General features: G+C 40.5%; 1 protein-coding gene across 1 annotated transcript in view; it reads left to right on the top strand.

Moving 5' to 3' along the window:
* TG (thyroglobulin) overlaps positions 1 to 23,191 on the top strand; it is a gene marked incomplete at both ends in the record, with an annotated part of 146,768 nt that overhangs the window by 104,587 nt on the left and 18,990 nt on the right. The window contains 3 exons of the mRNA XM_084219567.1: positions 11,806 to 11,970; positions 12,727 to 12,894; positions 21,306 to 21,487. Coding sequence (XP_084075693.1) covers positions 11,806 to 11,970; positions 12,727 to 12,894; positions 21,306 to 21,487 — 515 coding nt within the window. The remainder of the gene's footprint in view (positions 1 to 11,805; positions 11,971 to 12,726; positions 12,895 to 21,305; positions 21,488 to 23,191) is intronic.

Raw genomic sequence — 23,191 nt, 5'->3', positions numbered from 1 at the left:
ACAGACAGTTTAGGAAGACATCCTACAGAATAAAATGCCGTTCAAAGGAAAGAAAATTCATCCCTTACCAAATGCAAGGAGCTCAGCGCTAGAACAGATGGTAGTGCACAGTTTGATTCCACCTCATCTGCTTTCCAAGCTTCTTAGTGCTGTTCCCAAAGGCTCTTTGCTAGAATTCTCTATTTCACTGGCCAAATGGAACATTACCCCTTCTCTTTATGTACTCAGAACTGGCTCGTGGCACATCTGGAGGGTGCAGCTGTGCCAGTGTCTTTCTGACAAGCATCTGAAACCTACTTTCACAAGAACAAAAATGTGTTGCCTGATAGGAGAAGTCTAGAAGTGGAATAAAACAGTACCCCTAAATTTAAACTACTTGTGTATTCACATTTTAAAAATAGGTGTCTTTATAGAAAATAAAACAAAAAAATCTTTCTCCATGTAAATGCACCTAACTAAACCTGAAACCAGAATTCATTTTGTCAGGCAATGTCTGCCTTCAAGATCATAATTTTCTGATCTAATTATGAGTATTTTTCGGCAAGACCCAACTTAAGTTGTTAAACATTTTTCTTATTTGTATCCCATAAAGACAAAGAGGTAAACCCATAGGAGTAGTACAGCCAGTGTTTTGGCTACAGATATTATAGATGTTCATGGCTCATCTTCAAATTAGCCAGAAAAATTTCCTGGGAACAGCAATAGAGAGCTCAACAGGGCTGAAAATGTCAGCCAAGAGAGTGAGATAAATACCTGGGCTGATAAACTCTGCTGGGCTCTGTAGATGCATTTTTGCAGTAATTTAAAAGGGAGGCTCAAATCTTGCTCAGTGTATAGAATTTAAGCTACAGTTACCAAAATGTTGACAATTCCAGGTAGATGGCAAGAATGACTGCATAAACATCTGATGTCCATCTATAATTTTGACATGTGCAATTGATATTTAGATGAGAAATGCTTGAATTTTGTGTCCCAAAAGTCTGGGGAAAAAAAATAAATCCTACCTCTAAGTACCATTTTATCCTGGGTTTTGTTGTTTGAGGGCTGAGAGAGCAAATCATCCTGCAAGTGTCAAGCTTGTGACCAGTGGCCTTTTTCCTACTCCTAATTTCAGGTATGCCTGAGTCTTTGGAAAGTGATATGTAGCATGTCTGTGTGGTGGAAAGACTTCTGAAAAAATTTACTTCAGGCTTTCTAAAAGGACAGCACATTTCACCAAGACACATTTTTCTAGATGGTGTTAAAGGATCTAAATTCTAAATGCTGCTTTAGAAATACCTGAAGTGTTTCTGCAGGGTTGCTTATACATCATTTGCAATTAAACCACAGAGGAAATCAATATTGGACAACATGGAAGTTCCTACTTTGTATTTTTGCAGAGCAGAGCCTGGTTCCCTTCTGCTGTACCAGGCATTGCTACTCTCAAAGGACCTCTGGTCATCAGGGCACAATGTGCAGCTCTGTGCTGCTGCCTTAGGTATGGAATAATCTGGCTTGTGGAAAATGCAAAGGTTATAAAGTGCTTTATGTGCAGTGAGGAGCAGTGATGTCTCGGGCTTTGCCATCATTAACGTGGCACTTTGCCGTTTCTCATTGCATTTTCCGTGCTCTTTTACTGTCACTACCACTCGTAGCATAAAGTCCTGAAAGGGACAGAGCGTTCAAGATGCTCTCCAGATTCAGAGCAGAAGTGCTCAGTGAAAACTAAAAAAATTAAAAGCTCTGACTCTTACTGTTAATTCACTTAGCAAACATGACTAAAAGGAAAATGAGACATTGGACTAGGTTTTACTACTAAAGCCACTTGTCAGTAGGCACATGGGCAGAGTAAAGGTTCCTATAGTCCAGTCAAAGGCGGTGGAGTGAATGTTCTGAGGTATGAATCAACCTTCAGATGCTGAAAATGGGACATGGAAGTTTTGTTTGAAATAGGGAGGCAAAAAGTGTTTCTACTTGTTTGCTGGCAATGGCATATCACTAGAGTAAGAATGTACAAAGTAGTATCACTGTTTCTAGAGTAAGAATTTACAAATTAGTCATATTTTTAAAGTAATGGTGTGCTTTGCTCTCAAGTGAGTGCTAGAACTTGATGGCTTAAGTAGTTTGTGCTTGTATTGAGTTATTGTCAGTGCAATACAAATCCATTCCATTGCTGCATGATAAATTCTTTTGTGGTTCTCTGAAATTTTGAGACACTCTGCAAAACCAGACTTACTGGAAGCTTTAAAGGTGTCATGAACCAATTCTTTTCGTTGAAATCGATAGAAGAACAGTAACAGTTTTAGAGATTATAATCTTCTTAAATAGAAAATTTGCTACAGGCGCTGCATCTCACTTGACCTTATTGAATCATAGAATAATTTGGGTTGGAAGGGAGATATAAAGACACCTTAGTCCAGCTCTCCCTCCACGGACAGGGACATTTGCAACTAGATCAGGTTGCTCAGAGCCCTGTCCAACCTGGCTTTGAATGTTTACAAGGATGGGGCATCTAACAACCTGTGTAAAAACTTTGTTCCTTATATCTAAACTTGATGACAGAATTTGGGATACAAGTAGAAGCGCCATCCTTCCTTTACAGAAGCAGACAGGCTAGATCCAAAGGAAATAATTCCCTGAGGATGATGTAGGAAGAGCTAAAGAGAAATGATAGATTCTAAACTCACTGTGTCTTATCTACCCCAAGTCCACTGGGCTGCTGGGAACCAAAATCTACCTGCAGCTTGCCTGCTCACCAGCCACCTCCTCGGGCTTGCATGAAAATTTGGTTTTAACTGTTAAGATCACATTTGCAGTGTTCCAAGCACCGGTCCTTCCTCCTCTCCCCTTTCCACTTGTGCACAGTGTCAGGGAAGGGTGATCACAGGGCTGTTTGCACACACAGCTGTTAGGGCTTAGGGATCTTTGCTGCCAAAAGGAACATGAGGAAATATCTGCAGTCCCAGACCTGCTCTGTGCTCTATTTGTCAGAACTCTCAGCAGGTATGAATTCTTCACCTATCAAGACTGGAATCCCACTGACCTACATCGTGTGACCCCAAAACCTGTGGTTCAATTTTCCCCTTCCGTTCCTGTGTGCAGCACATGTAGCAATAACTTCCTTTTGCAGAATTTGTTCTCTAAGAAAATGTGCTTCTGCAGCAGGTAAATAGCATGGAACATATGAAATTCTGCTCCTTGGTGAAAACTTTTTCAAATTTATATTTAATATGATTGAGAATTAGTTAATATAAAGAAATGAAAGTAATGAGAGGAATAAAAAGACAAGATAAGCACATGAATAAAGCCCTCCTACAAGTAATACCGCAGACTAGTAAAATTTGAACATTTATCATCTCTGGGATGCTATACCGCATTTTATTTTTGTTTCCTGATATTCACATCTATATTGCCAAGATCTTACAATTTATTTCTCAATAAAGTTCACAGGTAATGTCTGAATCTCATTTAACTTGAAAATGAAAGCACTGGCATCCTGTTATTTTTCATGTGTGGAAAGAAAAAGAAAAACAACTTGGATTTCAGAAACTGTATATTTTTTTGGTGTATTTCCTTTAATTTATCATTAATCAAAATGAACATCCTTACAGCTTTGAGGCAGTTGTACCTTTGCACTTGGAAAGAATAACAAAATGCTCTCATCAAAGTAATTCAGAGACACATGCAAACATGAAACAACACAGAAATACCACACTATCCACATTTCTAACACTTTGAATAAAAAGCCCACTAATCTGTGGGCTCCTATTTTGGTTATAGTGAAATGCAGTTTGCTTTAGCACAAGGTTTTGAGCATCTGTCTTACTCTTAGGTTTCAGTAGAAATACTCCTTGTCCTGTCTATCTTTAGTACCACTCCTTATGAAAAGGATCAAGGCAGACTCTTCTATTTCTGCCTTTGGTGGTACTTGAAATCCCCGGTCTGAATACTGTCATTGTTAATGAAATAGAACACCCTTGTATATAAATAAAATTGAAACATTTGGTCTCGTACGCAGCTAATGTAAAATATATCACAGCAGTGATTACCTTTAAATGCTGGGCATGGCATTCCAGGTTGCAGTATTCCTGAGAAAAGCCGTAGTCATAGCACTGCTCTCACGCTGCCAGCAAGGTTTAGCTGATCAAGTCGAGGAGCAGCCGGTCGAATGAGAGTGTTGTGAAGTTCACGCTGTCATGTAGAGCAGCATTTGCCAAACAGGCCACATACTTCCTCTCTGAGAAATAAGGAAGGCTCAAAGTGTTTGCAACAGATGAGGTTCCTGTTGCAAGTCACTACTGAAGGCACATTTTATCTATGGGCTGAGAAAAACAGGGAGGTTTTCAATGTATTGCATTAGGGCTGGTTTCAGCAGATATAAAAAATGAGGGAAATAACCCAGTTTGTGTTAGTTACACAGAAAGGGTTCATTTTCTTTTCTACTTCTTCCAAATTTATTTATCCAGTAATGCTCATTTCCCAACTGTTTTCTTTTATGCAGTTTTGCTTTTTTTTTTTCCCTGACAGACAGGAAGAGGCACAAAACATTTTTTTCTTTCTTATTGAGTCTGAATAGGAATGCAGCCTTTGCTTTATGCTTCATTCTGTACACCAAATACCTCTGTCTGCAAATAATTGAAGCTTAAGATCAGCAATGAAGAAATATGGATTGAAAGCCAGTCTGTGAAGCCCATTTTCACATTAGTTGTAAAAAGTGCAGAAGCCTCAGGACCTTCCTCATCTCAGTGTCTGAGATGGAGGAACCAAGATACTGAGCTGTTGAATAACCTGACTAAAGGCACTGAAGACTATTGTACTGTGGATATGAATGTAGAAGTCAGAGAGATTTATTAAGGTTTGCCCTTTGCTTTTATAATCAAGATGGGATCTGAAAAACTCCCTAACATAATGCAGGAAAATATTAAAAAACTCTTAACAAATCCAAAGAAAACAAAATAACCCAGCAAACCCTAGCAGATTTCCTACTTTGCACCAGAGCAGCTCCAAGTAGGTGCTTCTGTGGGAGCTATTGTGTAACTGTTATTGAAACCAGGAAACACTCATCAAATCCTCAAAGCTATGCCAAAAATTGGTGATTTGGTAATTTCAAGAGAATATTCTTTCTCTTTGATGGGCTGTAGCAGCAGTCTTCAGTATGAAGGGTCAGGAAAGCCCTAGGGAGCTTGATAAGCTAATCAGTCTAAAGCACAGTCATATTTTATTGCTTAGGACCTTCTTGCTTTCTTCAGATCACAAGGATGGGACATGCATGTCCGTTAATGGCATTCAGTGAGTTGATGAACAGTGTCTCTGGAACTACTGAAATATCACAGCTTAGGGGATGTCTGCAGGTGGGAAGGCAGAGCCTTTTCCCAATCCTCTCAATCTTGAGCCTTAGGCTGCCTCTGACAGTCTTTGTGCCTTTACAAGAAATATAGTTACATCCTATGTGCACTTGGGAATGGGACAGGTCTCGGACTTAGCAGGAAAGATTGGTCATACTTAAGGAGAAGCTGGATTTGCTTGATAGAACATGATCTGCTGGAAACACAGTAAATCTCAGACACTGTTTGTATCGTACTTGTAGAGGAACAGATGAGTTTGCAGTGGAAGGTGGTGGATAGAATTCTCCATTTCCGTGTCATTTCTGCCTGTTGCTGGTGGCTGGCTGCTGCTGTGCAAGGATGGGAGCTGATTTACCCTTTCTGTGCATTTAGCTAATGCCTTGTGTCAAATAGGATAATTGATAATTAGTGTTTGCATCTACATGGAAGAAAGTGCTTGTATGAATTAAGTAGGACTTTTTATGTCATCTTAGAAACATTCATATCCTGTTATTCAAGTCACTAACCTGACACAGACACTCTGTGAGTCACTTGTGAGAGGAACATTGTCCTTGCAGTGTTGCCTCTGATGTCAGCAAAGAGGGGTTTGCAAAGGCTGATATATGAAAAGAAATTTTCCTTCTTCAAAATGTTATTTTTGATATAAGAGAGAGAATCCTTGCCTTCCCCCCCATTTTTATATGGAAATTACAGTCTAGTAGACAATAATGGAGGGTAAGATGTTTCTTTTTCACTCCCCCCTTCCATTGCTAGACTGACCTGACCATTCCCTGTTACACTCCCTGTGCTGGTGATTGCCAGGTGTCTGCCAAATGTCTTCTTAGCTGTGACAGAGACTCCCTCAGCTGTTCCCAAAGCTTTCCACTTCTCCAGGCTCTTGAAGCCAGGCTTCATGAAAGCCTGGAAGAATGACATTAATGTCATCACAAAGAGCCCTGCAGCCTTGGTGTCCTGTCAGCACTGGTCACTATGCAGAATTGGTTATCTAAGGAAAAACAATGAAGGACACTGAAAAACAACCCTGCAAGAAAGAAGTAAATAGGGTCCAAATTGAAAACAACTTCTGAAAATAGTTTAAATCCAGTCTGTTAAAGAATAATATCCTGAACTCATTGGGAAAGTGAGTCAGTGGTTGTTTAGTTGCAGCTTGCTTATATTTGCAGGAAGAAAAAACAGGATTTAAACACTGTCTTTTATCTGGCATTAACTGAAACCGAAGGCACCCTCAAAAAGAAATAAGGTTCTGTTGCCTGTCCATGGAGTAATTATCCTTAGGCACCAAGTACCAAGGAGAAGGCTGTGGTATCCGTTTCTCTGTGTCTCTGAGCCCAGCTTAAATGCATCATGCAAGATCAAACACAAGCCATGTTTTAAAGGATAGGAAGCACTTGAGCTCAGCAGTCAGGAAATGGAAGAGCCCTGGCTATCCTGAAGGTCAGACCAGATGGTCTGACAGATACTTCTGGCTGGGAACTGTGTGCATCTGAGCCTGGAGAGTGCCTATTTTTAACAAATAAAATATTGCTGTACAGCTGGCTCTTTTGGGAAAGTAGAATTCTCAGGACATTTCCTTGCTCTGACTGTTTGCATTAGATGTCTTTTGATCTCATTTTTGGGTGGTGTTACTGCAATTGCTGTTTCCATTGCTTAAAGCATGGTTCAGGGCACACAGAAAGCCTGCTCTGGCTGCAGCCATCAGAGAAACCCCATGCACTTGCAGGGAGTGTGTGTGTTGAGGAGACAAGAAAGAATTTCATTTTCAAGTCAGTTTGGGAAAAAACAAGAGATCGTGATGTGAGGAGAGGAAGCTGCATTTGGGTTTGCAGAGTGTGGGTGATAAAATCTAGTTCCTGTGAAGTTTCTAATCATTAGATGTGTTCTGAATAATTTTTGAAAGATTTTGCAGAAGTGAGCTTCCAAACTAAATGAGGAATCAAAAGTCATTCAGCACTGCAGCTTATATGGCAATTGTCTTTTCCAGCTATGTTGTGAAACAGGTACAGAGTGCAGTGATAGCACTGTGGTGGGTTGACTCTGGCTGGATACCAGCTGCTCACTAAACCTCCTCTGCCCTCCTCAGCTGGCTAGGGAGAGAAAATAAAATAAAAATCTCATGGATCAAGATAAGCACAGGGAGAAATCACCCACTGGTTACCAGCACAGACAGGGAAATTAAACTAATTTATTTTAATTAGTTTAATTTATTACCAATTAAACAGAGCAGGATACTGAGAAGTAAAGCATAATTATGACCATCTGGGATTTTCCATTCTCACTCTTCCTCACAACACTGCAATTATTTCATTTAGACTTCCTCGCTAGCAAAACATGGCCACACAAACCAAACAGAGGTCTGTATATTCTTTTTTGTCATCTCATCAGAACAGTAGCAAGAGCTTGTGGAGGAAGAAGTGGGATGGCCAGGATAGCACCAATGAGTCTGTTGAGCTCTGATGTCTCAAAAGAAAAGTTTGCAAGAGGCACCAGCCCCAGATCAGCTGGTCACAGCCTGATAACCAAGTGAGAATTCACCTTCATATAATACTGATTCATCAGCTTCTCACCATTGTGAACTCCAGCATTTCCTGGTATCTGAATTTCTACTGTGTATCTGAACCTCTAATATTGCAAAGAGAAATTAAGAAATGCTGGCAATGCTCCTGGTCCCTGAACTAAATAGTACCCAAGGCTTTGACTCTCGTTTTTAATGCCATCACATGTTGCAGTAGGTGCTATTGCTCCACACTGTAAAGTTCCTCCTTTTCCTATGAATTTTGGAGAGCAGTGTAACAATGCTGTTGTGGATTGTGTAAAACAGCTGCTACTCCTTCTTCTTTCAAACACTTTTGACTGGGTTGGTGTCAAAAATGTCAATGGAACTTCCTCTGTCTTCCCCTTCCCCCTTGTTGTGGGTCTGTCTGTAAGGACAGCTAAAACAAGAAGTGTGTGTGGCTTCAGTTCCCTGTAAATCACTTCTAAATGATGCCCCAGTGATGACAAAGTGACTAATGACTACAATTTTATTGTATATGTCATTTTTTAGAGGTTCACTTTCAAAAAACAACTCTGCTGGAACAGCAAAGATTTCACTTGTTAGTTTTAAAAGTGAATTTTTTAGCTCTTGTGTTCATTGGTGCAGGAGAATTCTTGGAGAATTAAAAACCAGAGGTCTAACAAAAAGAACACAGTGTTTGTTATTCTTGAGCTGATCTCATGATTTTTGGTTTTCTGATTCATGATTCTGTCATGTTGATGGTAATATGGGTGTCATGTAATGGAAACAAACAGGCCCTCCACTATTTCTGCTTCTGCCTAAGTAGTACTATTTTTTAAAGTACACAAGTCCTCCATTATTGGTTTCTGGGACAAATCACACAAATAAATTATAGTTTTATAGGAAAAGAGGGAACTGCTAAGTGCAGATCTGTTATTCTCTCTGTCCTGAGCCCAACCTGTAATGTGAATTCAGAGTTTAGGGAAGATTTCTGTTTAATGTGAAAACTGCAAGCTCAAAAAAAGGAAAGAAAATTAGTTCTAGGCAATACCAGCTTCTATGCTCACTTATTTGTTCCAGAAGGTTTTTTGGGGTTTTTTTACAATAATGAAGAAACAGACCCTGAATTCTGATGTGCATTTGTAAAGCAGAGAACTGGTAGAGTTTTGCTTGCATAACTTCTGTCCTAAGAGAAGTCATGTTTCTAGAGCCTGGAACAAATTTTGGATGCACCTTGAAAGGAAACATAATAGTATTGTTTCTAAATACTCTTTGAATGATGCCTCGTGTTTTTCTATCCCCTGCTTCCAGTCCTAGCAAAAATTAAACATGATTAAAAGTAGTAGATTCCACATCTCTTTGAAACCTCAAAGATTTGGTCTCTTTCAAACCCCAGATGCAAGACTTGCTTCCTGAATATGGGTGTTGCCAAAAAAGCAAACTGAGGAAGTGGCCATTTAGGTGGAAAATGGAAGAAAAAGTACAGAATAAAGAGCAAACAAACCTGTTGTAGCCACTCACAGAAAGAAGAGAAAATATCCACAGCCAGATTGAGGCTCCATCAAGCTCTTCGTCCCTCAGAAAAGTATTTGTAGAAGTTTAGGGGTTTTGTTTTACTCATTGAGCTTTGACTATATCTACTGCCAGCCCATACACATCCCTTGCTGTGACAGGAAGATTTGCCTGCCCAAGCTCTTAGATCTGCCCCTGCAGTAGAGAACTTGGGGACACTTCTATTCAGAACCTTTTGCAGTCTTTGTTTTGCTCAGTACATGACCTCAGGGCAATCTTTCAGGTTGTAGAAATCTGAGACAGGGAAACTGCACAGCTTTTAAAATCTCCAGGAGGAAATGTGTTCAAAATCAAGCACACACAAGGATATTTTACTTGGTCCCAGTGAATTTTTGGATTCTATATATCATCTGATTTCAGTACTCTTTCCCTACTAAACTTGGTCTTTTAAGATGGCAACTTCAGAATTTCCACAAAAACTGACACTTTCAAAATTTGTGAAACTTTTGGAGTTTGGGTAACTGAAATCCTTTAAATTTTTATTATTTTGTTTTAAATGAATACCATTTGGAGGTACTGTATACTTGATAAAGCATGCTGAGCATGTTCAGATCTGATGTGGAAGAATATGTTTGCCAGATTAGTGCATAAATATTGTACAGTCCTGGATTTAATTTTTCTGCTGTATTGAGGGGGTTTATAATTCCTTACTCCTCATGAAACACAAGGCAGCTCCTTTTCTGAGGGAAGCTGACATGGTGTGTTACCCCTTTTCTGGTCTCACTCATCATAGCTCTGATGAACATGCTCTTCCAAAGGCCAGGTTCTCACTCCATGTGCTGGGAACCCACCCACAGACGAGATACTCCCATCAAAGATATTTTTCCTTCTCTCTCATGACCAGCTGAGTCAGTGCACCTAGTCAGCAGCTGGCAAATGTCATGCCTTACAAAATAGACCACTGCAACTATATGAGAGAATAAAGCCCTTTGCTCACTCAGGTAAATTGAGTGCTGAAGTGAGGAATAAGACCAAGTGGTGTTTATTTCTTCTTCTCTACTTCTCCCACTCTCTTAAAACTCAAGATGGCTCTTACAGGGGCCCAGACTGAAAAATTAGATTGTTCCTTTGCTTATCTGCAACCATTGTCATCTCAATCATTTAGTAATAACAGTGCTTGTTTTCCAGATCAGCTGAAAAAGAAGAGAAACCGTTCAGGATGGTAGTATCACTGGAAATTCTGCATGCAGTGAACTAAAAAGATTGTCTCTACACACAAACCTAAATTACCTCTTTCTCACTATTTTTGGAAATCAATTTCTCCAGTTGTGAGCAATGGAATCCCATTAGTATCAATGGCTCTGTTTATCTGAAATATAAAAAATGTTGTGGGTGCTGGTCAGGGCTTCACAGGTTCTTAGGGCTCAGAGGTTTGAGACAGTTTCAATTTAAAGATTTGCAATTGGTTTTTGTTTCTTTTTAACTTGTTTTTCAAGACTTGTAGTTATGCTTTGAGCAAACTCAGTAAGAAGTATGTTAATCAGTTCAATACATCGGGGTCTATCGTATCATGCATCTGGGTTGTGGGTTTTTTTAGAGGACAGAGCTAATTTTAGCAGCTGTTATCAGTAAACTGATGCAAATGTTTGGAAATTAGTCATTTGAACCATGTCAGAGCTATTCCAACCTTTCTCTTCTAGGTCAGAACTTATCAGATTTAAACTAATTTATCTGCATTTGCAACAACTAGTTTTCATGTTTACTCAAAAACGTTGTGCCATCCTTTCTTGTGAAGAACATTTGCACAGCTGTAACAAGAATACAAAGAGTCTGGGGTAGAGACTGGAGCCTGTGCCCTGGTTTTGATCTTCATGATCTGGTTAATCTTCTGCAGTTTCCTTTAGTCATTTGTTCCTGCTTCTTCAGTTCATAGCACTTCCAGACCCTCCCTGCTCCCTGTGCTAGTTATCTTTGGTTCTAGCTGAAGCTGATTTACAGTCAATGTGATTGCTTAGTGCTCATTTGTCCTTGTACCAGCATTGTCCCAAGGTAGAAATAGCTTTTCTCTATGGACGTCACACCTGCTCTCAGTCCTTATTTATCAGAGCTTTGATAAAACTCCATTTAGTCTCCTCTGTCAGTAGGATGGCCTCTCCATTCCCTCACAGAATCTTTATATCTGCTCCAGTCTCAATGTTTCTCCTTCCACCAAAGTTTTCGGAATGAGTTGTGATTTGGTTAGAGACATAATTTAGATACTTAGAGCTTTTTCAAAATTACTGTGGCAGAGCTGGAAACAGCCTTACTGACCCTTCACCCCTTTGCTTTGAACTTTAGAACTTGTTTATTTTAATTTAAAAGCCAGGGTTTTACATTCTTCAGGTGGAAATATTTTTCTTGCCATCTTTTTTACCTGCACTAGGGAGCGAGGTGCTCTGACAACATATATTTAGATATTTTGGGTTTTTTTTCTAGGGAGGCTCAGCTTTTTCTCCAGCATCCATAATTACTACCAGGAGGGCACAGACCCAAGCAGCAGCCCTGGCTGAAGATGTGGGGTGCCCTTCATCCACCAGTGAGGAAATTGTAGCCTGCCTTCGCCAGTTGCCTGCCCGTGTCCTCAATGATGCTCAAACTAAGGTACGACATAGCAAAGCATATGCCATTGGCAAGAAGTCAGAAAGTTTCCATTCACACAAAGTTGTGAGAGAGAAACCTTAAAAAATAATTTAATCTGAATCCTTGTGAAAGAGGAACTGGACTATTTTTGGTGGAAGGAAGTTTTTGTCCATGACATCCAGCTCTGAGCTATGAATACTCACAATTTGATTCTCTTTTAGACTAAATTCCTTTTACACTTCTTTAATCATGTCTGCTGAAATGACTCCAAAAATTGTTTTTTCCCTCCTTTCAGTTCCCTCTTGCCTGCCCCTGGGTGTTACTCTAGAGGAGAGTCAAATGTCTGCAGCTTTAATAACAGAACTTATGCAGAAAATGAAGCAGGATGGGATGTCAGCGTTCAGTATTTGAAGTGGGAGGCTTGTGAAAGCTGCAGTATAAATAAATCTAGAGATGAATCCTTTACCCACAAATTAAAACACCCACCTGCAATAAATTTTCCAATGAGGACCAGCATGGAGTCAATCCCTAGTTTAAACCAACATTTTTATGACTATAAGACCAGAATTTCTCTTGGCCTCTTCAGTTTGTTTCATCTACTGAGACTGTCAGCAAAATCACTGTTCCCTGCCAATGATGAGTTTGCACTTATATTACCTGGTCACCTGTTCACTTGAAGGGAATCAATCAGTTGAATTAAGCATAAATAAAATAGAATGTAAAGGCTAACTATATTAACTGCACAGTTCCTGCTCTTTTTTTTTTTTTTTAACACAGCTGCTAGCTATAAGTGGCCCATTCCAGTACTGGGGTCCAGTGATGGATGGAATTTACCTCCAGGAACCTTTGGCTAAAGCCCTGCAGCGCCCTCGGCTTCGGAAAATAGATCTGCTCATTGGAAGTGCTCAACAAGATGCTCTCATCAGCAGAGCCAAGGCAATTAAGGTAGGAAGACACTCACTGTTAATGAACTGAAGGCATCACAGTGATTACAGTAATGACTGTAATCACATGCACCCTGGAGAGATGCTTCTTGATTTCTACAAGTTGTGAATTATGCTCCACAGAAATATGCAAATGCATTGTCCTTCTCCAGCCAGTCTTGGTCAGGATGACTAATGACATAATAATATGTGTTTAATATGTGTTGATTAATATTTCTGTGGGAGATAAAAAGTAGTAAGAGACCAGAAGTGATTTAGCATTTATGTTCTACTGCCTTTAAAACCCTATTTATATTTCAATCTCAGTAGTATCTCACAAAGATGAAAGCAACTTTATACATTTCTTCACTGTGCAGCAGGATTAAATTAGCATTTTGTGGTTTTTTTAGCAACCTTTTCCTCTTGTCTTTAGCAACCTTTTCCCTTTTGTCCCCTAGAAGGACATTTTCTTGTAAAGATGATTCTGAGTATGGACTGGCTGTTATAAGGAAGAGCGCTGGCCTGTGTGGTCTCAGGTTTCTGGACAGAAACTGGTGAAAACAAAAATAATTTCATCCATGCTGTACTGTCTGTTGCTATCTTGCAACAGGATTGTTGCAAGATTTCACCTCTTAGAAGGCACTGAAATGTCTCAGCTTCTCTTTGCTGGTAGCCAAAAGCACATAGACCAATTTAATTCAGAATTAATATCTCACCTGAATTAAAGTTCATATTACTTGTTTACTCTCTATCAGAAATTTCTTGCTCTTTTTAAATTTCTTTTCCTCTTTTGGAGTCAATTTCAAGAGGAAGTCATAGGAGAAAGGTACAGAAGATATAGTGTGATGCTGGAGGCCTGCAGATAATGATCCAGACCCTCTGAGAGTGGAATAAACCTCAGCAACCTCATTACAAGTCCTGTGACGAAGACTAGGAAGTGAAATTCTTTCCTTTACCACTGTTTCTGCATATGACAGTTGTCTGCAAAATTGAGATGAATTCCATGTTGTATTAAAAATTTTGCAACAAATCATGGTGTTGATGAAAGGCACAAGAGCTAAATCCCAGCACTGTCAGATGGAAATGAAAAGAAGAACACTTGCAATTGAGAGTTCAGTAGAAAAATGTTGCCTATCCCAAAATAAAACTGGAAATATCTTTTTTATTTAAAAGCTTGCAGAAAATAGGATTGGAAGGGAACTCAGTAAGTTGGTGCAACTCAGCTGTAAGAAAGGATCATATCTACTGATGGTTTTTAAAAATTTCCCTCTATTTCTATTTTCCTGTGGATTCAGGCTTTTAGGACTTGAGGGAATATGAATGCCTTGACCAGTCTCTATTCCTGATTGGGTTGTTTTCTTAAAGACCTGCTGCAAGGTTGAAGTTTCCTGATTTCTCCCTTGTCGACACAGTTAGGGTACTAATTTTTGGGAAAATGTAATGGACCTTCCATCACTGAGCTACTTATGAAGATGCAATCTCCAGGTCCTCAGCAGCATTTCTGTGTGCTAGCCATGACCATATATGGTTGCAGTCAATCTGATTATGAAGTCCTGAATAAGCCACAGACGTATTTAGCTACAGTGACAAAATCTAGTGCAGATGGTGCTTGTTACTTGGAAATCTGTACCCCATTTCCTCTGTCATAAATGTCATAAGAGATCTTTAACCTGTGCTAAATATCCTCTCTCCATAAAGACCTCAAAGAGGGATTTGAGACAATCCACCCTGTATCCTGATCATCTACATAATTAATGTTAACGTTCCTTTGAGGTGAATCTCACTTGCACCTCTCTAGGAATAGCCAAAGCTGGTTTTACTGGTACACTAAGGAGTGTGGGAAGGCTTAGCTGATGGACAGAGCGCTGAGCTGAACTTGGGAAAGCAAGGCATAATTACTAGTTTGCCTTTGACTACACCCAAAGTATTTCATCTGGTCTAAAAAGAGGGAAGCAAACCTCCCTGGGGTGAAAATTCACCTATGGCTGTGTTCCTGCTCTGCAGAGAGAAGATCTATGGATGTATTTCAGTGAACAAACACAGCTGAAAGGTGCTCTGGCAAGCCTGTGGAATTGGCAAAGTCCTAATTTCTATCTTCTTTAGGATGGCTATGTCAGTGTAGACAGGGCAAAATGTAAGGGGTAAAAACATTTGACCCCCGACTGGCTTGCTCCGCCAGTTCCTGGGAATAACTGTGCTGGGCAGTTCTGTCAAGACTTGTCCTATTAATCCTGATTTCTCTTAGTACTGATCCTGTAAATGGTAAGGAGGCACTTAGAGCCATTTGGATGTAAGCAAGCTTGAGACATGATGAGTCTGAAGCTGCATGTAGGTGTTATAAACTCTTTGCACTCTTCACATAGAAGTGACAGTGAAACTCTAGGCTGCAACCAGACCAGAAAGTGGAAAATCCAGTTGGCACCATGTTGTTCTGTGCGATCTTACTGGCCTTGGGTTGCTCTGGGTGTCTCTCTACTCCCACTGCAACACTGTGCTTGTGCCTATTAAGGTCTATGAAAAATGGAACACAAAGACAGAAGGCACCACTTATGTGCTAGCAAAACATTTATGTTCAATTTGCTTACAATTAAAGGCTGAGGTCTCTCAGTGATGTTTGCAGCAGAGAGTATGCTCATGAAATGTCCATTTTATGGCATTCACTGAAATGCTTATTCATGTGAACTGAGCCAGATTCATCACTTCCTAGTCATCCCCAGTGCAGGAATCACAAGGTTGAAACTAAGTGGGAAACAAAGCAGTTTGTTAAGGGAATGGCAAGTGGTACCATAATGCACTATTATGTGACATGGAGTGGTTAAGCCTGAACCCATTCACTGCAATTCCCATGGCACACCTTCAGACAATATTAGGTTTGAGCAGTCATAGATAAGAGCAGCTGAGCAGAAACCTCTAGAAATGTTGATTTCAATTCCCAACTGGACAAAAATTTTATCCCTGTCCTATATGTGTTGGTCAGGTGGGAGGACCTAATGGCATTAAATTTATGGATTCACTCATGCTGTTCTATATCTGTGTTTATCTCTATCTTCATGGAGGTCAGTATAGCCCAGTCTGTGTCCTCCACATGTTAAGTACCTGCTATGTAATCTCCACATTGCAAGGATTTAGTTGAAAGACTGAGTTTGTATATCATGTGTTTCCTTTCTTTTTCTTTCCCTCCTTAGTACAATCTAGTTGGATGCTAAACCCAAAATCCAGGAGATAGGGGAGGGGTTGAAAAAAATCTAGTTTATTTACCTCATGTAAGCAAATGGATCTGTGCAGAACAGAACTACCATCCTGCATTTTATTACAGCCAGTTAATTTCTTTATGGAAAAAGGTATTCAGCAATATACAACAGGTGGTCAATATGTGTATATTTGTTGTAATGACCAGGGAGAAGTGTCTCCATAAATGCCATCAGTGAGGAGAGTGGGCTAAACTCTTTACTTCATATTGAAACTAGTTAGTAATCTTGGAAGGCTCTACTGAATGGTGTCAGGTCTTTCACCATCTTTTGTGACAGTGCTTGTTAAAAGCCATTTAAGGCCTAAGGTCTGTCCATACACTGTTAGCATTATCACTGTTTCAGTTTGCCAAAAAAGTACATTTTTCCCCTTGGAAGATGTAAATATTTGGTCTACCTACTGCTACAATTTCTTTTGAAGTAAAACACTGGGCCAGTTCTACTCATATGCTCCATAAGCTGTTCTGCAGCACCAAGAACAGTAAGCAGTATTTAATTCATTATTTAGGCAATGTTTATGATGTTTTTGAATCATCAGAAAGGAGTATATGTGCTGCCTTTAAATATTTTCTTAAATAATTTCTTAGAAAACTTGACTATAACTCTGAGCCAATTCCTAATGCGTCTTTAAAGGTTGGAAAAATGTAAATTATTTTACATGATGTGCAGCTGTTTCTATTAATCTGGTAGCAGCTGTTGTATCTACTATGATTTGAAAATTGTTCTTTGGTCATATATTTTCTAATGGGAACATATGTTGGACATGGAAAACTGGTTGAATTGAATCAGTTTCTGAGAAGTTAAAATATTTTGTCTTTTTCATGTTTAATAAATTTTATTTGTAACATATTGCTTTGGTTTTGGCTATCATGTTTAAGTCAGATGTTTAAATTATACTGTAGCCAAAGCAATGCTTGAGAAATTGTTTCAGGTTGTGCTATTTTAGTGTTGTTTGAGGGATGAAAATTCTTACCATCTTACAATTGCTAGTTCTGTTTATCATCCATCTCTGCCTGTTGAGCCTTCTTTCATCTGAGTCAACACATCTTGAGGGCCCCACAATATTATAAATTACTGCTGAGAAAACTCTGAAAATTGCACAGTTTTGGGACATTTTGAAGACCACAGAAACCTGTACACAGGCACAGTGAAACACAGAATTGTAGAACAGAGTCATAGAATACACTGAGTTGGAAGGGAGCCTTCAAGATCATTGAGTCCAGCTTGTGTCCCTGCACAGGGCAGCCCAAGAATCACACCACGTGCCTGAGAGCATTGTGCAAACACTTCTTGAAATCAGACAGGCTTCCCTGGGGATCCTGTTCCAATGCCCAACCATCCTCTGAGTGAAGAACCTTTCCCTGACATTTAACCTAATCCTCCCCTGACACAACTCCAGGCATTCCCTTGAGTCCTGTCACTGTTCACAAGAGTGAAAAGATCAGTGCCTGCCTTCCTATTCCCCGCACAAGGAAATTGTAACTGCAGTGAGGTCTCCCCTCAGTCTCCTTTTCTCCAGGCTGAAGAGACCAAGTGACCTCAGCTGCTCCTCATATGCCTTCCCCTCCAGACCCTTCACCATCCTTGTGACCCTCCTTTGAATGCTCTCTTGAAGCTTAATGTCTTTTTTATATTGTGGTGCCCAAAACTGCACAAAGTCTTTGAGGTGAGGCTGCCCCAGTGCAGAGCAGAGGACCATCCCCTCTCTTGCCCTGGCAGTTTAGTGTCACTGGCAGACTTCATTTGAGTTCTGTGCCCAAGTCATTAATGAAGATGCTGAAAAGAGCTGGGCCGAGGGAGGAGCCCTGTGGACCCCACTAGGGACCAGTCCCCAGGCTGCTGTCACCCCATCCCACATCCTGCTGGGTGCCTGACCCGTGACTCAGATGCTCCCCAGCCGTGTATCACAGCTATTCAGGTGAAAGCTGGACGTTTTGTCCAGAAGGATTTTGTGAGAGACAGTATCAAAAGCTTTGCTGAAATCCAAAGAGATTACATCTACTGGCTTGCCCAGATCAGCTAGGTGGGTTGCCTTGTCATAAAAGGAAATCAGGTTTAATATGCAGGGCTTTCCCCTCCTCAAGCTGTGCTGACTGAGACCAATGACTGTGCTGTCTTTCAGGTGTTTTTCAATGCCTCACAGAATAATCTTCTCTATAACTTTACCAAGCACTAAAGTGAGATTGTCAGACCTGTAGTTTCCCTGGTCTTCCTTGTCCTTCTTGAAAACTGGGACAATGTTCACCATCTTCCAGTTAGCTGGGGCCTCTCCTGATTCCCAAGACTGCTCAAAAATCATCAAGGGAGGCTTTGGAATGACATGAGCCAGCTCATTGAGGATTCTCAGCTGAATCCCATCAGGCCCTGGAGAGTTCCAGGGATCCAGCTGGAGCACAGATCCCACACAATTTCAGAGTCAACTGGGAAATGATCATTCTCACAGTCATGGTCTTCCAGCTCAGGGCACTGAGGCCCTCATGGCCCATCATCAGTTTGGAAGTCAGAGGTAAAAAATGTTTTGAACATCTCTGCCTTGTCCATGTCCCTGTGGGGGAACTGACCATCTTTATTCAGGGAAGGGTCCATGTTATTCCTACACTGCCTTTTTTCATTGATATATTTGAAAAAAAGCTTTTTATTGCCCCTCACATTCCTGGTAGCTTCACCTCCACTTGAGCTTTGGCCAAATGAATTCTCTCCCGACAGTGGAAAGCAGCATTTTTGTATTCTTCCCATGTCACCTGACCTTGCTTCAGCTGTGCCTACACCTTCCTTTTTTGCCTTATTTCCAAGATAAGGTCCCTGTCCAGCCAAGCCAGCCTTCTGCCTCTTCTCCTTGACTTCTGACATTAAATACCCAAGGCCAACCACACTGAGTCAGGTCAAAGGGCTGTTCAGCACAAAGTGCTGTTTTCAGCAGTGGTTAAAAGAAGCTGCTTGTAAGATTCGGGTAAGCAAATCTGATACTTCTTGTAAAAGCTCCCCAAACTTCTAGCACTTCACAGCTCTTTCTATCCTGAACTGATCTTTCTGTATTTAATATCTATCAAATTATTTTGGTTTTAATTTTTTTTTTAATTCAAAAATCATTCATTTTCACCATTTTTTTTGGCATTTACAAAAACACTTGGCAGGGAGTTTGTCACCTTAAACATATGTTGGTGTATGATGATCCATCTCCTTTTCTGTGGTTTTCAACCATAACCTTTATTTGATACTTGACCACTGATGAGAGAGTGATGGATAAATTCCTAGGTTACATAATCAATACCCTAAGGTTTTTTCACTTTGTTTCTCTCTGGTTTAAGTATCCATGACAAGAGTAGAACAAGTTAAAAAATCTCTTTTTTTAAAACCAACAAAATGAAAGCACTGCATGAAAGTTGCCTGTATGGGTTGATTTATACACAAGAGATTGGGCTTTCCTCTGCTACAGAACAGTATCTTTTCTTACACACAACTGCTAACCTCAGTCTTCAAATGAGAGATTCTTAATTAAACAAAGCAATGTTTCTGCTGGTTGGTATGAACCCAAAGTGGTGCGTGCCAAAGCTGTGATGGAAAATTTGCTTTTGAATTCAGTGAACTTGCAGTCAGGTCTTCAGTGAACATTTCTATTTTTTGCAGAAGAATATGTGTCCTTGCTGGTTTTAAGCTAAATGATTTTGCAGGCAAGAGTGCTGTGCAGTTTCCTATGTGGCATTTGTGCACATGAGGTGACGTGTCAGGAGTGAGCTCCCCATCTTTTTTGGAGTACAGCTGTATTACTAAAGCTGGCACCACATGACTCTTTCACATTGCATGGGCCAAAATCCAGCAAAAGAAGAATCTATTAAAAATGCAAGGCAAATTGTCAAGGTCTTCCTGGACCCTGGGATACTTGGTAGAGTTTTCAAATCCCTCAAAGTCACTTATTCAAAATGCACAGGGTGTTAGAATACTAAGGACAACCTCACCCTCAGCACATGGGAACTTATTTTCCATCTTTAATTTCTGTGACTTTACTGAAAAGGTATAATTCCATCTGTTCTTCTGTATAGGGTTGTGGAAAGACCTTCTAGCAGCATGATGAAAACCAGCTGTGGGCCATCAAAATAATATATTAAGTAAAGCATCTAGAGTAACTAAACTGGGCAGACACTGGCCTAGTTTGCATCAGACTGACTGCCCAAAATAATAGAGGTGGTTTGTTAGATCTTTTTATCTGGAGTTCTTATCCAAGTTTCAACCAATATGCATCTGTATAGTGCCCTCGTTAGAAAGGACTTGATGCATGGAAAAGTTCAGGGTAGATTTTTTTTTCATGAAGTTGTTTTCTTTCTGAAATAAGTTTTTTAAAAAAGGGAAAAGTTTCAATGGATAGCATAAAAAACTTCCTCAAATAAAAATGTGTTGAAAAATTCCAGCAGCATTTAGCTTTGGTAAAAATATGTTTGGGTACACGGTTTGACACAGAAGGTGGTCCTTGTGACATGGGCACTTTGGGGAACTTGCCTTTATGTTAGGAAAGGTCACAGATCTCAGGAAAAAGGGCATTTCCCTGTTGGTTTCTCTGAAAGGCTCTAAGGGTTACAAAGTTTGAAGATCATGGCTGTTCCCTGTACTGGGAGTTGAAGGAATGTAATTCTTCTTCCAGGTCTATGGCAGATATTATTCCAGAAGGGACCCAAATACAGAACCTGGAGCGGCCATCTTCCTTTGTAGGTGTTCCCAGAAAAGGCAAAGTGACATAGCCATGAAATGGCCTACACATGTTTGCTTTCTGGAATTTTCAAAGGAAAAGAGCAGTAACTCCCTCTCTCCCCTCTAGTTTTCCTTCATGGAGATCATCAGAAAGGCAGCACTGGACACACATGCAGTGGAGGACTGTCCCTGGGAACCCCTTCTTGTGGGAGCCAAGATTTCTGTACTATTGAAGATCCCCTGGCACAGCTTGGTACCTGTGATTTGGACCTACTAGATCAGGGCTTCTGTACTATTGTGTGTCCAGAGGAAGCCAATATTTCTCACTGGTGACAGTTTTGGGAAAGCAAAAGTAGGACTGTCCCCTACTCAATCCCCCAGGAATCAGAGATCACAGCAGAGAGGACTTGTTCCAGCAGAGGGAGATCTGAGCCTACATTGTTCCTAAAAAATTTGTCTTTTGGTTTTGTTTCTGAATTCCATGTATGCACTTTTTTCTCAGAAATTTGAAGAAAGTCAAGGAAGAGCCAACAGCAAAACAGCCTTTTATCAGGCTCTGCAAAATTCTCTAGGAGGAGAAGAGTCCAACTCGTTCATTGAAGATGCAGCTACATGGTATTACTCCCTGGAACACTCAACTGATGATTATTCGTCCTTTTCCAGGGCATTGGAAAATGCCACCCGGTAAGAAAGTCATCGTAGTACAACTGTGTGATTGGAGTTGAGCAAGGCTGGTTTTGCTTATCTAAAGTGTGTATTTATATTCTGAGAAACTTGAGAAATTCTTATGCCAATGAACAGAAAATAGGGAATGTGATTTAATTTTCTGTGATGTTTCTAATGTCATTGGTAAACAGAAACTGAACTGATTTTTTTGCCTTGTGAAAAGTTTGACATGTCATTCTAGAACTGGATATTGAGTTCAGACTACTAATACTTCTGTTTGCATTTTCATGTCATAGATGTCTGGGTTGCTTGCACCCTGTGCATCAACAGTTCCTTGAGTTGTGTCATCCTTGTGACAGTAGAATTAATAGTCTGCCTTTTATTCCCCATCTCCTAATTGTACAGTCAGATAATTTTTCCTGATGGTAAAATTGGAAAACTTTTACTTCAGCAATTACAATAATTTTTTTTTAATTATGAAACCTGCAAAATACATTTATTCACAATGTCAGGCATGACTTGAAGCCATTTCCTTTTGCTTGTTACTTTGGAGAAGACACTAACAATCACCTCACTACAACTCATTTCAGGTAGTTGTAAAGAGCAATAAAGTTCCCCTTGAGCCTTTTTCTTCTCCAGGCTGAACGCCCCCAGCTCCTTCAGCTGCTCCTCATCAGACTTATGCTCCAGCCCCTTCTCCATTCCATTGCCCTGCTCTGCACGGGCACCAGCACCTCATGCATGTCAGCAGAGCAATGAGCAACTTGCCTGCAGTAAATGCAATCCCATCCTTTGCATTGAAACATTGCATGGACCTTTGGGAGGTGGAAGTTGAAAACTTCCTGTTTTCTGTCCCTGAGCAAATTCAGGGGCTGCATGTGTAAGTGGAACAGAATTTTCCAGAAATGAATCGAAAAATTATTTCCCTATTCCTGTCACTGCTTTATGAGCAGATTAATTGTGAAAACTCTTTACTTTTCTAATGGGATGTAGGCTCTAAACTGGGGAGTTGAATCCTAATGGGCCTGTCCAAGATGTTCCACCTGTGTTCTGAACAGAGACATCATAGCTACAGGCTCCTGGTGTCTGCACTCAGTGTTTTCTGTCCCACTGTGAGCCTCTCCACAACACCTCAGAGACAGGATTTTCCTTTTATTCCTCCTCATCAGAGCTGCAGAACATTGCTCCGGGGGAGCCTTAGGGAGCAGGAGAGGAACAGGAGCCAAGATTCTCTGGGAAACATCTGATTCTAAAAGAAGACAGTCCTTTCTGGGTGGTCCAGGTGTGCTGGTGCACTGAGGTCATGGAGAAAACAAGCCAGAGGATTGTGGGCTGAGCTTTGTGCCATTTATCAACTCATGCATCTTGCCACATTTGTCCTCCTTTGCAGCCTGTCCCAGGGATGGGCCTCCCATCACCATGACGCTGGGGCCTTTGCCTGCAGTACATGCAGAAGCACTGTGGTTCATGGGCATCAGAGCCAGGACTTGTCTTCAGTCTTCTTCCATCACCACTGTTAGCCTGGGAGGAATATTCTTTACATCAGTGAGGTTTTAAACCATAATAAACCACTGTAGGACTTACATTTTAAGCATTCTTCCCACCCAGAGAACCCTCTATAAGGAGCTGCTATAACACAGGTCTGTCACATTTGATCACTGGCATTCAGCCCAGGGCTCAGTGTGGTGCAAACACTGATTTTGCAGAGCTGCAAGGGCTGGC

Source organism: Fringilla coelebs (genome assembly GCF_963513975.1).
Source record: "Fringilla coelebs genome assembly, chromosome: 1".
Taxonomy (NCBI): Eukaryota; Metazoa; Chordata; class Aves; order Passeriformes; family Fringillidae; genus Fringilla; species Fringilla coelebs.
The sequence above is the reverse complement of the archived record's forward strand: the minus strand, read 5'-3'. Positions and strand labels throughout refer to the sequence as shown.